At 40.3% G+C, this 17,242-nt stretch overlaps 1 protein-coding gene across 1 annotated transcript; it reads right to left on the reverse strand.

The window, feature by feature from the left end:
* Positions 1 to 521: 521 nt before the first annotated feature.
* ube2z (ubiquitin-conjugating enzyme E2Z) lies at positions 522 to 16,411 on the reverse strand. Its single transcript, XM_051713934.1, has 7 exons — positions 15,725 to 16,411; positions 15,048 to 15,120; positions 12,995 to 13,182; positions 12,611 to 12,722; positions 12,309 to 12,421; positions 11,807 to 11,897; positions 522 to 2,954 (listed from the first exon to the last, which is right to left on the reverse strand). Exons 1-7 carry the CDS (start codon positions 16,117 to 16,119, stop codon positions 2,778 to 2,780), a joined length of 1,149 nt encoding a protein of 382 aa, XP_051569894.1. The 5' UTR covers positions 16,120 to 16,411; the 3' UTR covers positions 522 to 2,777.
* Between the last annotated feature and the right edge of the window lie 831 nt (positions 16,412 to 17,242).

Raw genomic sequence — 17,242 nt, forward strand, 5'->3', positions numbered from 1 at the left:
CAGACCTGAACCCCATAGAGAATCTATGGGGTATTGTCAAGAGGAAAATGAGAAACAAGAGACCAAAAAATGCAGATGAGCTGAAGGCCACTGTCAAAGAAACCTGGGCTTCCATACCACCTCAGCAGTGCCACAAACTGATCACCTCCATGCCATGCCGAATTGAGGCAGTAATTAAAGCAAAAGGAGCCCCTACCAAGTATTGAGTACATATACAGTAAATGAACATACTTTCCAGAAGGCCAACAATTCACTAAAAATGTTTTTTTTATTGGTCTTATGATGTATTCTAATTTTTTGAGATAGTGAATTGGTGGGTTTTTGTTAAATGTGAGCCAAAATCATCACAATTAAAAGAACCAAAGACTTAAAATACTTCAGTCTGTGTGCACTGAATTTATTTAATACACAAGTTTCACAATTTGAGTTGAATTACTGAAATAAATGAACTTTTCCACGACATTCTAATTTATTGAGATGCACCTGTATATATATATATATATATTTTTTTTTCTTCTTAGTTGCAATTCATTGATACATTTATTATTTACATAATTCATTCTCAATTATTTTCCAAACAAGGAAAAAGCATTAGTACATCACAAAGTCAAACTAGGGAACTCTTTCCTGTTTCAGAGCATTCTATGAGAGAAGCATATGTTTAGAGTGAAATTTTTATTCAGATCAACCAATCAAGAAATCCAACAGTGTTGTTTTGTCAAAATGTGAAGTCCTAGACATAACACATGCAAAAAAAATCTTAGAACTGTACTTGTGATGGTCCATCTGAGACAGTAGAACTTTGTTGAAGATGTTTTTTGTTTTTTTTAATGGAGGTTCACCATCAACTGTCATTCAGTCCAGGAATAAGCTTGGTAAGAATCAAGTGCTCTAAACCGACAAGTCATCTGCTTTTCCTTGGATAAAAGGTACATGTTTACAAGTTTATGTTTAGCATGCTGTGGGGAACTACCTACTCTTTAAAGGGATGGATTGCAATAGATTGTTGGTGCACTCTCTTCATCCTGTTGCATATGAGGACACCAGTGACCACAGTATCCCCGGTAAAGAGAACAAAATAGAAAATCTGTAGCAATGTTTAAGGGGAATTCTGTGCTGAAGCAGGTGTGGAACTGATGTCTAAGCATTAGGACTGGAATTATCAAACACTACAAATGTTTCTGCCTTTTCAGTTCCACAAGGTTATTGCCAGAACAATAACAGAACACATTTATCTTTTCACACATGACCAACAGCTTTACAATTAAGAGATATAATTAAATTCAACCAACTAAACTGTAATTTTAACGAATCAACACTCAAAAGGCAACCTTTCCCATAAGTGCTTTGGGAATCAGTCGGCAGGCTGCTGATACTTTCACTTTACTGTTCAATACCATGTCAAGTACATTGAACATTAAAATAAATCTCTATGGACAATTCTATGTACATTTTTTTAAAGTTGCATCTGTTAGTCTTTCTCTTAAAGTGTAGTATTCAATTCATTCAACACAATTTATAATCATATTCATTTCTTTAAAGGGATGGTTCACCCAAAATGAAAAATGCCCTCATAATTTACACACCCTCATGCCATCCCAGATGTGTATGACTTTCTTTCTTCAGCAGAACACAAAGATTTTTAGAAAAATATCTCAGCTCTGTTGGTCCATTCAATGCATGTGAATGGTGACCAAAACTTTGAAGCTCCATAAAGCACAAAGGCAGCAAAAAAAGTAATCCATATGTCTCCAGATGTTTAATCCATATCTTCAGAAGCTATACAATAGGTGTGGGTGAGAAACAGAACAATATTAAGTCCTTTTTTTACTCTACATCTCCACATTAACTTTCACTTTCAGATGTGAAAGTGGAGGTTTAGAGTAAAGAAAAAAGAAAAAAAATGCTATAAATATTGATCTGTTTCTCACCCACACCTATCATACCGCTTCTGAAGATAATGAGTTAACCACTGGAGTCATATTAATTATGTTTATGTTTCTGTTAAGTGATTTTTGGAGCTATAAAATGTCTGATCACCATTCACTAGCATTGTATGGACCTACAGAGCTGAGAAATTCTTCTAAAAATCTTAATTTGTGTTCTGCTGAAAAAAGAAAGTCAACACATCTGGGACAGCATGACGTTTAGTAAATTATATGAGAATTTTTGGGTGAACTATCCCTTTAAATTATTCAATAAGGTAACAAGATACATGTTTCGATAATTATTAGACATCAAGGAAACAGTGGAACAAAAAGACCAGGAAACTCGCAAACTATAGGTGAGATTTGTGTATTTGCAAGCAGACTGGGTTGTTTTCAAGAGAGATTTTATTATCGTTATTCATTTTTTTGACTAGTATGAATATTTCTTCTTTCTGTGGAGCTCTACCGGATGAGGCAGGGGGTGAAGAAGCACGGAGTTGAAAGGCAGAGGCTGTGTCGACCTACTGAGAAACTACATTGCTCTCTTATAAATGCACACATACACACCATTTTCAAGGCCTTCATTCTCCTTTTGAAACTCTGAAACTCTTCTTCATTAGGGAAGAAATACGGCAAAACAAAAAGGCAGTCATTGGCCAGCACACAAGGAACAAGGGGGAAAATTTGAACCAATCAGAAGAGACAGAAACTCAGAGAACACCTGTTCTCCATGAGCAGATTCTCTAGGCTTACTCGGCTCTCCTCGCATTTGTGCCCGCTTGAGAGTCCAGAAATGCAGGTAAAGGGAAACGATATAACCTTGCTCTCTTTGCACCGCTAGAGGGTGCTCTAAGGCTGTGAGCTGCCCTGACTGTCTGGATCAGTACCGGAAGAGCTGGTGTCCGAGTCAGAGTCGCCGTCATTCTCCTCTGTTGGGCACTTTTCCCGCAATCGCCTCTGGATGGCTCTGAGACGGGTCAACAAACCCTGGTAGTCAAAACGACCTCTCTTCTCTCCAAAAGGATCCTGAAAGAAATGGATAAAATATCACTATTTGACAGTTCACAAAAAGGAGGAACAAAACTTTTCGGAATATTATGCTGAACTTGGGTCTAGTAAAAGACACCACCACAGTTAAAAAGCAAAATCAGTTGCTTTCCCATGAACAGAAAATACATATTTAATTTTAACTAAAACTGCCAATTAATTACATGAGATTATTCAGATAATTCAAAAACATTATATTATTGTGGCATTCAAGTAAAGCATTGATTAGACAATACAAAAAGTGGCTTTAGAAGTCAATGTATTACTTGATTTATTTCCACATCGTTAAACATAAAACCATCACTGGCCTACAGCTGTCTTTGAACTTAACACAGAGCAGCATGCATTCTCATGTTAAAAGTATACTTCGGTTAGACACAAACGCTATGCGTCTGCGCACAGGATGCATGACGCAAATTTCGTCATCAGCAGAGTGCTCAAACACTGAACACGTGTGGCCCAGTTTTTCTAACATGCTTAATCTAAAGGCCTGGGTATATTTCGTTTTTATGTGTTCCAGATCAGATTGCACCCAATCAACCACGTTGCCTTTCAAGTATTCTCTTCTGACTGTGAACGAATTCGAATGCGTTCGACCCATGTGCACTACAACTACTATGCGATACACTTTTAGTACAGTCAACAGCAGCCACATGTGCCAACGTTGTGCACAGACGAGGTTTGTCCACGTCTCGAGAAAATCTAGGCCACTTGCAGACAGTCAAACATGCCGAAATTTGCAGACATGCCGAAATTTGCGTCACGCATACTGCGCACAGAGCAATCAGCAAAGCGGACAATCACTTTGGCCTTAAACCGCAGAATGCGCACGAGCCTCAAATTATTTGCACTAATTAGTGGGTCCACAAGGTGGCAACACTCACAATTGAGAAGAATTTCTCAGTTCTGTAGGTCCATACAATGAAAGTGAATGGGTGCCAAAATCCACATAAGGGCAACATAAAAGTATTCCAGACAACTCTGGTGGTTAAATCCATGTCTTATAAAGTTATATGATAGGTGTGGGTGAGAAACAGATAAATATTTAAGTCCTTTTTTATTCTCCTCCCTGCTCAGTCAATCTCCACTTTCACATTCTCCTCCTGTTTTAGGCGATTCACATTCTTTATGCATATTGCCCCCTACTGGGCAGGAAGGAGAATTTATATAAAAACATTACTTAAATACTGATCTTTTTCTCACCCACACCTATCATATAGTGTCTGAACACATGGATTTAACCACTGGAGTTACATGTCAATGTCAATTTATTTATAAAACACGATTAAAAACAACAGACTGTTGACCAGTGTGCTGTACAATAATCAAGTATAAAACACTGTATAAGGATAATACCAATGAACATACAACAATAAAACATGTAAAATACTAATAATTAACCAAACTCTGTTGGACCAAATGCCACAGAAAAAAGATGAGATTTCAGCAGTGATTTAAAAATGTATAAAGAAGGGGCATTTCTTATGTACAAGGGTAAGCTGTTCCAGGGTTTTGGGGTGGCTACTGCAAAAGCCCTGTCACCCTTTTGCTTTAATCTGGACCTGGGAACAATCAAAGTTCTCTGTTCAAAGGACCTAAGAGACCTTGTGGGATTATGTAGCTGCAGTAGATTAGTAAGGTAAAATGGGGCTAAACCATTCAGCGATTTAAAAACAAATAATACGATCTTAAAATCAATTCTGTAGCGCACCGGCAGCCAATGGAGAGAGACCAAGATGGGGGAGATATGATCTCGCTTGCGTGTACCCGTCAGAGCCTAGCAGCAGCATTCTGAATCATTTGCAGACAAGACAGTGATGACTGACTGACTCCTACATAAACAGAATTACAGTAGTCCAGTCGTGTGGAAACAAAGGCGTGAATCACTTTCTCAAAATCAATAGAAATCAGAAAAGGCTTAACTTTGGCCAGTAATCATAAATGAAAAAAGCTCAATTTGACAACTGAGTTAATCTGTTTGTCAAATTTTAGAGTGTTATCAAACAGTACACCTAGGTTACAAAAAGGGGCGAAAGGGCCCAGGTTTGAGGAATCTAGGAAGTCCAAGCCCCCAAAACAAACAATCTCTGTTTTACTTTCATTTAGATCATGATGGCGCCGTGGATGGCTGCCTCGGTGTGGAGCGCTCCTATTCTTTTGTTGTTTTTGTTTGTTTGTCCTGTGTTTAGTAATCTTTTTCCAGTCAGTTTTACCAGGGACGAACTGCTCAACATTCGACAACATATACCAGACAATCTTTTCCCGGTTTTTGAATATTTGGATGCTTTGCTGGACATTTTAGTCGGAGGCGCAGCTCTGCTGTTCAAGAGACACAGGCGAGGGAGACGAGCCGGCGTGCTGGTCAAGCTCCGTCAGTGCGGCTTTCGAACAGCGCTGCCGAGCATTCATCTAGCGAACCTCCGCTCTCTTCCTAACAAAACGGACGAACTACATCTCCTCACCTGTACAAACAAGGACTTTTCAATCTCTGCTGCCTTGTGCTTCACAGAAACCTGGCTGAGCGAAGCCATTCCGGACAGCGCGTTACATCTGCCGGGCTTTCAGTTGTTCAGAGCAGATCGCACCGCAGAGTTAACCGGAAAAACGAGAGGCGATGGAACATGCTTTTACATCAATGAAAGTTGGTGTACAGATGTAACAACTTTAAAGATGTTCTGTCCTAATTTGGAAGCACTCTTTATTAACTGAAAGCCTCTACTTGCCGCAGGATTTTCCTTCGTTTATTTTGGTGAGTGTGTATATCGCGCCAAACGAGTGCGTGAATGCCGCGCTGCAACAGCTGGCTGATCAAATCACAGACACGGAACAACAATACCCGGATTCAGTTATTATTATTCTTGGGGATTTTAACAAAGCAAACCTCACATGTTACCTTCCCAAATACAAACAGCACATTACATGCCCAACCAGAGACAGGAACATACTGGATCATTGCTACACAACAATAAAGGATGCATAATCGCTCTGTCCCTAGAGCAGCTTTGGGACTCTCTGATCACTGTCTGGTTCATCTTCTTCCAACCTACAGACAGAAACTAAAATCTGCTAAGCCTGTAGAGAGATTGTAAAGAGATGGACCAATGAAGCAGATTTGGAACTACAAGCCTGCTTTGACTGCACTGATTGGAGTGTTTTTGAAGCTGCAGCCACCGACCTGGATGAGCTCACAGATACTGTTACATCATATATCAGTTTCTTTGAGGATATGTGCATTCCTACTAGGACTTATTTAACGATCAACAACGACAAAACGTGGTTTACAGCAGAAACCCGGCAGCTTCATCAGGCCAAAGAGGATGCTTACAGAGGTGGGAATAAAGTCTTGTAGAATCAGGCCAGGAAGACACTGAATAAGGAAATCAGAGTGGCTAAAAGAAGATACTCTGAGAAGCTGAAAAACAAGTTTTCAGCTAACGACCCTGCATCAGTGTGGAGTGGCATGAAACAACTTACGAATTACAGGACTCCTACCCCCAACTCTGTGGTGGACCAACAACTGGCTGACGACCTGAATGAGTTCTACTGTAGATTTGAAAGGCCCAATCTCACACCCCACACCAGCCCTGACCTTCACTTCACACAAACACCAACACCTCCTGCAACCCCCCCTCCTCTCCCCTCCTGCTACTCAACCTTCACTTAAGATCTGTGAAGAGGAGGTGTGCCATGTCTTTCGGAAACAAAAGACTAGGAAAGCTTCAGGCCCAGATGGTGTTTCACCCGCGTGTCTTAGATCCTGTGCTAACCAGCTGGCCTCCATCTTCACACAGATCTTCAATAGATCACTGAAGCAGTGTGAAGTCCCATGCTGCTTCAAACGATCAATCAAAAAAAAAAAAAAAAATCACAGGACTTAATGACTACAGACCTGTCGCCCTGACGTCTGTTGTCATGAAATCATTTGAGAGACTGGTGTTGGCCCACCTGAAGGACATCACTGGACCCTTTCTAGATCCCCTTCAATTTGCTTATCAAGCAAACAGGTCTGTGGATGATGCAGTCAACATGGGATTGCATCATGTTCTGCAACATCTGGACAGACCAGGGACATATGCAAGGATCCTTTTTGTGGACTTCAGTTCGGCTTTCCCATCATCCCAGCTATACTCCAGACTAAACTACACCAGCTCTTTGTTCCCACGTCTAACTGTCAGTGGATTACCAGCTTTCTGGCAGACACGCAGCAGCTTGTGAGACAGGGGAAATTCACTTCCAGCACATGTACAATCAGCACTGGTGCCCCCCAGGGATGTGTGCTCTACCCACTACTATTCTCCCTCTACACCAATGACTGCATTGCCAAGGATCCCTCTGTCAAGCTCCTCAGGTTTGCAGACGACACCACTGTCATCGGCCTCATCCGAGATGAAAATGAGTCTGCATACAGAATGGAGGTTAAACAGCTAGCTGTCCGGTGCAGTGAAAACAACCTGGAGCTGAACACGCTCAAAACGGAGGAGATGATTGTGGACTTTAGGAGGTACACCCCCTCACCATTCTAAACAGCACTGTGGCAGCAGTGGAGTCATTCAGGTTCCTGGGCACTACCATCTCACAGGATCTTAAGTGGGAGACCCACATTGACTCCATTGTGAAAAAGGCCCAGCAGAGTTTGTACTTCCTTTGCCAGTTGAGGAAGTTCAACCTGCCACAGGCGCTGCTGATCCAGTTCTACTCAGCAGTCATTGAGTCTGTCCTCTGCACTTCAATAACTGTCTGGTTTGGTTCAGCTATGAAATCGGATATCAGAAGACTACAAAAGGACAGTTTGGACTGCTGAGAGGATTATTGGTTGCCCCCTGCCCTCCCTTCAAGAACTATACACTTCCAGAGTGAGGAAAAAGGCTGGAAAAATCACTCTGGACCCCACTCACCCTGCCCACTACCTTTTTGAACTGTTGCCTTCTGGCCGACGCTTCAGAGCTCTGAGCACCAGAACCATCAGGCACAGGAACAGTTTTTTCCCCTCAGGCTATCCATCTCATGAACAGTTAAAACTGCCCCATTGAGCAATAATTATGTGCAATTCACAGTCTAGTCTTTTTATATTTATCCAACACATCCAACTTCTTCTGCCGTTACATTCCCTTGCACTGTATATAACAGATTTGTATTCAGTTTTGCACTACGTTTGTGTCTGTGTGTGTATGAGTATATGTATGTGTAAGTATGTGAGTATGTATATGCATATATACTGTCTTATTGTGTATTCTATATATACTTTATTTTCTATTACATTTTTAATTTATTTCTATTCGATTTTTAATTATTTTTTTATTATTGTCTATGTCTTGTTGCTGTTTTGTATGTTGTGCACTGGAAGCTCCTGTCACCAAGAAAATTCCTTGTATGTGTAAGCATACCTGGCATTAAAGCTGATTCTGATTTTGGAAGTTCATAGATATACAAATTTTAATATCATCCAAGCAGGCCAGTAAGGATCCTACAGCACTCTTAATATTTTTTTCTCAGTGGCAGATACATTTGCATGTCATCCGCATAACAATGAAAAGAGATGTCATTTTTATTAAAAATGGACCCTAAGGGCAGCATATACAGTGAAAACAAAGTGTGACCAAGGATGGACCCTTGGGGAACCCCACAAGTGAGGGAGGCAGAAGAGGATGAGACTTGACCAAAGTTAACTGAAAATCTTCTATTGGACAAATAAGATTTAAACCATTTCAGAGCAGTTCCTTAGATACCTTCTGACTGCTCGAGGCAGGATAGAAGGGTATCATGATCTATGGTATCAAATGCTGCACTGAGGTCCAATAATACAAGAATCACAGAGTCTCCAGAATCAACAGATAAAAAAAAAAAAATGTCATTTAGAACTTTTAAAATGCAGACTCTGTGCTGTGCTCGAAACCCAGACTGGAAGACTTCAAAAACAGCGTTTATATCCAAAAAACTCTGCAATTGACTGAGAACAATTTTCTAAAAAACCTTAGAAAGGAAAGGCAGTTTCGAAATCGGACTAAAGTTAATGTAAACTAATATGGGTCCATATTATTATTATTTTTTATTTTTTTTAAGAGTAGGCTGTACCACAGCATGTTTAAAACACGCGGGCACAGACCCAGTTAGAAGACAACTATTAATTATAGTCAGGATACTAGGGTCAACAGTATCAAAAACTTATTTGAGAAACCTATATGGAATAATGTCATTTGGACAGTTTGAAGGATTTAAATCATCTATTATTTCAGCCAGAAAAGTAGTAGTAACAGGCACAAACTGGTTAAAAGCAGCAAAACATATAAAAGGAACCGAAGGATCCTGAGCTGGAGATAAGCGATCTAATATTATTAATCCTATTAACAAAAAAAGCAAAGAAAGTTTTCACAGGTATCTTGAGACACATTGAGACTGGCAGTATCAATAGGATTAATAACAGCATTTATAGTGTTAAATTAAACTCTGGGCCTATGACACTTTTTAGCAATTATGTCTGAAAAATACTTTGACTTCACTTTAACTTTCTTCTGGTAATTTGACAGAGAATCCCTTAGTTTCAAAAGACACCTGGTGCTGATCTTTTTCCATTTACGCTCAGCCCTCCAGCAAGTCTGTCTGAGACCACAAGTAACATCATATAACCAAGGCTCCGATTTGGGTTTATCAAGCTTAACCTTTAAAGGAGCGACAGAGTTTAAAATATTGAAGCAAGAAGTGTTAAACAGATTGAGAAGAGCCTCTGCGCTCATGTGAGGAGGAGGGCTTTCAAGAATGGAAGTAATTGAAGATTTTTAACCGTGTTCATGTGTTGAAACTCTCACAGACGGAACAAGGTTTTAAAGATAAGATTTAAGAAGTCTTTAGCCAGAGAGTTAGATGGGCAACACACATGAATATTAAAATCCCCATGAATTAAAAGTCTGTCATACTTGGACATGAAAACTCTTTAATAAAGTCCTTGTTGGATTTAGGTGGGCGATAAACCACAGCACACAACACAGACTCAGGCAAATCTATTTGGAACAGTTGTAATTCAAAACTGGAAAAAACATCAGTTGTTAAAATCCGGCAATGAAAAATATTTGTAAAAATAGATGCAAGTCCTCCACCCCTACCCGTTGTCCGAGGAGAGCTAAAGAAATTACAATCCGGAGGAACAACTTCAGAAAAAGGGGTCAAATCACCAGTGTTCAAACAAGTTTCAGTTACAAATAAAAAATCCAAGCATTGTGAAGTAAAAAAAATTCATTCAAAATGAATGTTTTATTTAGTAGCGATCTCACGATAACCAAAGCCAACCTGGCAACGAAGGGGTCGCATTCCATCTGTAATACACGACACAGCGGGTGTAGATTTCGCAGTTCCACTCCACCTCTACGAAGATGCGGAGACAAGTGCTGAGGGCGCTCAACGAAGGATTCAGGAGCAATAGGCTGAATCCATTGATACCGCGGTTCAAGACAGTGCCAGGAGATGAAGAGGCCATGGTCCGGTTCGTGTTCATGTAGGAAAAGGAGAGGATGGATCACAGAAGACGGTGCTAGACAGGACTTAACCTTAACGGATAATCCGTCTCGCTTTCCACATCTTCAACTATGTTTTCTCCGGGGTAGAACACAGGGCAACCGGCGCAGTCATGCCAGAATAGCTGACAGAATGGGAGGAAGGTAGGTACACGGTCCTCTCGGGGCATGTTTAAAAAGCTCTTCAACAGAGATTTTAATGTTAAGTAGTGTTTGGTGGTCATAAACCAACAGAGCGGATACATTTTGAACGAAAAGAGACGTAAACAGAACGAAAACACAAACAAACAGACCAGGTAACAGACGGCTCGCCACACACACCGGCGCCTTCTTGAAACAACCAACCAACTCATTCACTCTGTGGCTTACTTTTATGATGCCTTTATGTGGATTTAAGAGCTTCAAAAGTTTGGCATCCATTCACTTGCATTGTGAGGACCTACAGAGCTGAAAGATTCTTAATTTGTGTTCTGCAGAAAAAAAGAAAGTCATACACCCCTGGCATGCTGGGAAGGTGAGTAAATCATGAGAGAATTTTCATTTTTGGGTGAACTATCCCTTTAAGGCTTCTTAACTCATTTTGTTCTGAAGTTTTTTGTGGAGTTGCACTGACTGCAAAAACATGAAGGTGGTTCTTAAAGCTTGAATTACTCCGATGGTAGGAAAACTCCTTATAAAAAAATGTGCGTAAGGTCAAGGGGCGTGATTAATTGAGTTACTTTAAACACGTTATTTTAAATAATTAATCGCTCAGAATTAACGTATTAAATCGGCAACCTTAATTATAACATATATGCCACACTTCCAACTTGCATTTTGAGTTGTTCAGTTATATTTTTCCTTTCTACTTCCAACTCTAACACAAGATCACAACATACTATTCAAGTACTATCAAAGAACAAACCAAACAGAGACCAAAAAAATAAATAAAATAAAATTCACCACAATCTGTACAGCAGCTCCCTATAACCATGTGCGTCACAACTACAAAATGCCTGAATACTAATTCATACTGTGGCTTGACAATAACTCTATAGCTCCAGGCAAACGGAAGCTGTCCTGAATGATTCAACTGAAGATCTCTTTTCTCTTTAGAGGCGTGGTAGTACGTCAGATTCTTTGTACTTATTGGTATTCTGCAAATACTAAAATGAATGACTCACCACAGCTAATATGTATATTTGTAATGTTACAATGATAAATAAAAGGTTGCATAAGTTTGTGTTCATAGTGTTATGATGACAACTGAAATGACAATCGCAAAGTCAATGTGAAATGAAGCAGAAGGCATTGTGAAAAGTAACCACACTCACAAACAAACATTACCTGCATGTTTTGCCCTTGGAGATGCAGACGTTCTTTGCAAACCCCCTCATAGAAATCATAGTACTCCAGGAAGGATTTCTCCATCACACTCCTAGGAACCAAAAAAACAAGGCTCTTAAAGGGACAGTTCAACCAAAAAAGAAAATTGGGAGCCTAATGCATCAGTTTCCATAGAAAGAAAGTGAATGGTGGCTATGACTGTCATTCTGCCTTACATCTGTTTTGTGATCCGCAGAGGAAAGAAAGATTTGGAACAACATGAGTGAGTAAACGATAACAGAATTTTAATTTATAGGTGAACTATACCTTTAAGACTATAACAGCAGAACCTCGTTATGTGGATTCGGTTTGTAAATGAGTTTGTCAAGAATATCTCCAATACGAAGTACATTCAGGATTATATTTCTTTAGCAAAGAGACTTTCACACTACAGGCTAACGTCCTTTAAAAAGGACCAAGATGCTGCAATAGGGTGCTTTTTGGAGGGGAAGCGGTCACTCACCACAAGGCCTCAGGACATGGCACTTTACCCTCTAGCATATCACAAACAGCAACTCGCATGGTCTCGTGGCGGATGCACTCATTATAGTTTTTGCTGTCACCTGGATGCCTTTCCTAGCAAACAGATGAAAGTGCAAAATAAATACAGTATTCACTGTGAAAAAACTTTAAATGTTTACAGGAGAGCATACTGTTCAGCAGGACAAGGAAAAACCGTGAAGATTATTTAACTTACTTTTTACTTCAATGATTTAATATTAATAATAATAATAATAAAAAAAGGCATTTCAGAGGTTGCGGTACCTGCTCAAAGCCTGGCTCATTGTGGTAAGGATTTTCTGTCATCAGGGACTGTATAGATATAAGAACGGAAGAGATGCTTTGCGCAGGACTCCATGCTGGCCCAGTCCAAGTGCTGTAGAAAAAAAACAACAACCAAAATTCAGATCATAAAGGAATGCTATTTGAATAGACAGAATAAAATTCTCATGACAAATAGTTTGCAAGTTGTAGGGCCAGTTTCCAAAACACAAAATGACTGTGACTGCTGCTCATTAAGTAACAAAGAAACTAAAATTCTCTTTTCAAACTTGGCAACATGTGAGAGTCCAGTTACAGCATTAAACAGAAACAAATCAAAATCAGTTCGCAGAGACACGTCACCCCACTGTTTGCTTCAACACTTACCCAAGGATGCTGAGGCACACTTTGCCATTGCGGTAGAAGTTGGGGTTGAAACGAACAGTGTTGTGCCCTGTAGTGATTAGTTTGACTCGTGGAGGGTGGATGGGATAGTCAGGGGGACAACGGAACAGGAAGAGGAAGAAGCCACCCTCATATGGTGTGTCGAAGGGGCCGGTGATGAGGGCGTGAATCTGTGGAGGCAGGAGGAGGAGGATTTTATTTCTCAATGCCAGAAATCTTTCACTCAACCGGACTACTCCATCAGCAAGGTTTGATTGTTAGGAGTTTGTGGTGGTAAGGATACTGCGAGATGACTTGCAATATGGATAAATCAGACAACCTCTAGAGCAGTGGATCTTAACCTTTTTGACTCCAATGCCCAGCTTTTCAAAATAAAATATTTAAAGGCCCCCTCCCTCTGGAAACTAGGAGTGTTAATAGATTAAAACAATGTATTACAATTAATTTCGTGATTCCAGACGTTTCAGGCATGGTCATTTTATAAGTTGTAGGCCTCTGTCTTGATTGGAATTAAGTTAGATTATTTTAATACAAGTTATTTTAAATTATTTTGAGCCCTCTTGGAAGCTGGCCTAAGCCCCCTGGTTGAGAACCATTGCTTTAGTGTTGCTACATATGTGAAATTATACATTTACATCTGTTCTAGATAAGGATCATGAGTCAGTGCACCCAAGAGGAGCAAAATATTACTAGTTACTGAATCATCACAGGCATTAAGAGATGGTATAATATGAAGTCGCAGTCTTAGAATTGTGAAACGTGCTCAATTGGCAGAATACAATGTTTAAGCAAGATACCATGTGGCACATTATAAAGAGAGTGTGGTTATACTGTGACAACATAACTATTGTCACTATAACTCTCAAAAAAGTCAAAATAAAACAAGTACATTTACCTTTAAAGGGATAGTTCACCCAAAAATGAAAATTCTCTCATAATTTACTCACCCTCATGCCATCCCAGATGTGTATGACTTTTTTGTTCTGCTGAACACAAAGATTTTTAGAAGAATATTTCAGCTCTGTAGGTCCTCACAATGCAAGTGAATGGTGGCAAGAACTTTGAAGGTCCAAAAAGCACATAAAGTCAGCATAAAACTCCAGTGATTTAATCCATGTCTTTAGAAGCAATACATAAGTGTGGTTGAGGAACAGATCGATATTGAAGTCCTTTTTTACTATAAACCACTTTCACATTCTTCTAATTGCGTTTTTGGCAATTCACATTCTTTGTGCATATCGCCCCCTTCTGGGCAGGAAGGAGAATTTATAGTTTAAAAAAGGACTTAAATATTGATCTGTTTCACACCCACACCTATCACATCGCTTCTAAAAACATGGATATAACCACTGGAGTTGTATGGATTACATTTATGCTGCCTTTATGTGCTTTTTGGAGCTTAAAAGTTCTGGCCACCATTCACTTCTTGTATTGTATGGACTTACAGAGCTGAGATATTCTTCTAAAAATCTTTGTTTTCAGCAGAAGTTGTAGACATCTGGGATGGCATGAGGGTGAGTAAACGATGAGAGAATTTTCATTTTTGGGTGAACTATTCCTTTAACATACACTTTCTCCCTAAAGCGACTACCGGTACCTAGAAAGTGCACATACTGAATAAAAACAATTACCAGAGCATCTTATAATAAAGAACAAGTCACATGCTCGGCCTCATAAGCCCCTATGATCATCAAGAACATGATACAAAAATGCAATGATAATTGAATATACTCTGTCAAAAGACAAGACACTAGGGATGAGTCAAAACAACTAGTGTAGCAAGCAAAGTAAAAATCCATCTGTGGTGCTACTGACTATATTAGCCTATACCAATAAAATATAAAAAAATTCCCTTTAATTTGACTTGTGTTTTGGTGGCAATATTATCCAAATTGATCAATTTACTGCTGTGCACGTAAAACCTTCATTGTTTTGTAGGAATATCGCAATAGAAGAAAGGATGAAGGGAACACAGAATAGAAGGGGGATATACTGAAATATCACCATGCTTCAGGAAAAATCTCCCAATGCTTACCTTTGTCATATCGTGAGGATCGGGAACCACAAACATACCCGGAGGAGGTTCTTTATAGATGGACATGATGTCCCTGAATAGTCGATAAGAGAGGAGAGTAACAGTATATAATTAGTTAAAACACACACACACACAAAGACATCACTCAGAAGAAATTATAATCACATAATGCATATTTAAAATAAAAAATAAAAAACCCAGAGGCAGGCCTGGCTCCAGCTCTAAGATGCAAGGTGGGCCATAGGACCCTCCGGGTGGGCCGAACAGTTGGAGAGGTGGGTGTAGGTGAAGTTCTCAAGGTGGGCCAAGTTCATGATTGGAGCCGGGCCTGCCCCGAGGAGGAAATGGCAATCACATACATACCATGGAGCTGAGATATAACTGGAGAGAAACATAACTGACCCAAAGCTGAATACTTTTGGGGATAACTGACCCAAATATCCACAGTTCCATTATTAGTGCTATACTGAAACTTGTCTATGCGGTTGTCTATGATCAAGTCAAATTATTCTCATGTCCATGCAGATATAGGCTACTCTTCAGCTTCAGCACACTGGCACACATATACATCATGTGTTTGGGCATGAAAGTTGATTAAAAATACAGATAGCACGCATAACGTGACAACGTGACAAGATGACTTACGTTTCTGAAACCAAATACAGAAACAACATTACCTTTTTATCCGGAGAATGCATTGCTGAGACGCCTTTTCGTTATCCCAGTCGGTGCTTAACGTGGGGTCCCATGAGGTGACGTGAATTTGGGACAGGAGGCCCGCTCCTGCCAGATTCGGCGCACCGCCCGGGACCACCGAGCCCATTCCGGGCGGCAGAGGTAGGGCCGCGGGGACGGTGGAATCCGCCACATGGCTCATCACACCGAACCCGCTCTCCACGGCGGGAGTGATGGTATGCGCGACCCAGGGAGCGACCACAGCCAGGCCGGTCTCTGCGGCTGCTGCCGGAGGCGGCGAGACTGATGAGTGCCCCGGCATAGAATGAGCCAAACTCGCGGACAACTGCGTCCCGTGGTCCTGACCGTTGGCTTCATTTCCAACGCTGTCCGCCATCGTCGATCAAGCTGAACGATCAATCAATTTCTTTTCGCAGTTTCTGGTTCTCCTTTCACGGAGGCAACTGGAGGAGGACAGGGAGAGAGAAATGACTCCTACATATTCTCCCTTTTCCCTCTTCCGACCTCAGCTGGACAACCTATGTCAAAAGCAGTGCCAATATTAACGTATTAACCGGAGTATACACTGAACTTAAATTGCATTTCACTCAGTAGAAGACATAAACGTAGTTTCTCCCCCTGTTCGGCCTAGCCTGTTTATAAACGTTGTTTAATTTCTCTTCACTTCCTCCTCGTTTAGGAGGAAATACTGCCATCTAGCAGTGCACTCCTGGAGGAAAGTCAGCCAAAGGGAGTTTGTTGATGGTCAGGTTGGCTTGGAAAGTCCCTCACAACACTGAGTAACTGCAACACTGAGGGCCCTTACAACATTTTTCCATGGTGACCATAGCATCTGACAAAATAATTAGGATACTACGATTATTGTTATTGTAAAAATCATACAGTGCTTCAAACAGCATAAGAAGCTGTTTAAATATGTATCTACTACGGTGACCAAACAAAAGCTGAAAACACAATGAAATCACAGCACAATGAAATTAAAGGAATGGTTCACCCAAAAATGAAAATTTGCTGATAATTTTCTCACCCTCAGGCCATCCAAGATGTATCTGGGTTTCTTTCTTCATCAGAACAGAATTTAAGATTTTTAGGAAAGTATTCCAGGCTTCTGTCTCCAACCAATGCAAGTAAACGGCCACCAAAATGCATATTTAGGGTGCATCAAAATAATCCACACGATTCCAGTCGATAAATAAACTTCTTCTGAACCAAAACGATTGATTATTTTCAGAAGCAAAACAATACTTATATACTTTTTAACTACAGATTTTCACTTCTGTGCAGCTCTGGGAGGGGTGAGGGTTGGCTTGGACCTCTCGCATGACAAACACGTTGGCAAGGTAACGCGCGGATAAAAAGTATTTTATTTAAGGGTAGTGATCATATGAAGCCATTTATTATCACATAGTTGTTTGGCTCCTTTTTAAATCATAATGATAACAGAAATCTCCCAAATGGCCCTGATCAAAAGTTTACATACCCTTGAATGTTTGGCCTTG

This window comes from Myxocyprinus asiaticus, chromosome 13 (assembly GCF_019703515.2).
Source record: "Myxocyprinus asiaticus isolate MX2 ecotype Aquarium Trade chromosome 13, UBuf_Myxa_2, whole genome shotgun sequence".
Taxonomy (NCBI): Eukaryota; Metazoa; Chordata; class Actinopteri; order Cypriniformes; family Catostomidae; genus Myxocyprinus; species Myxocyprinus asiaticus.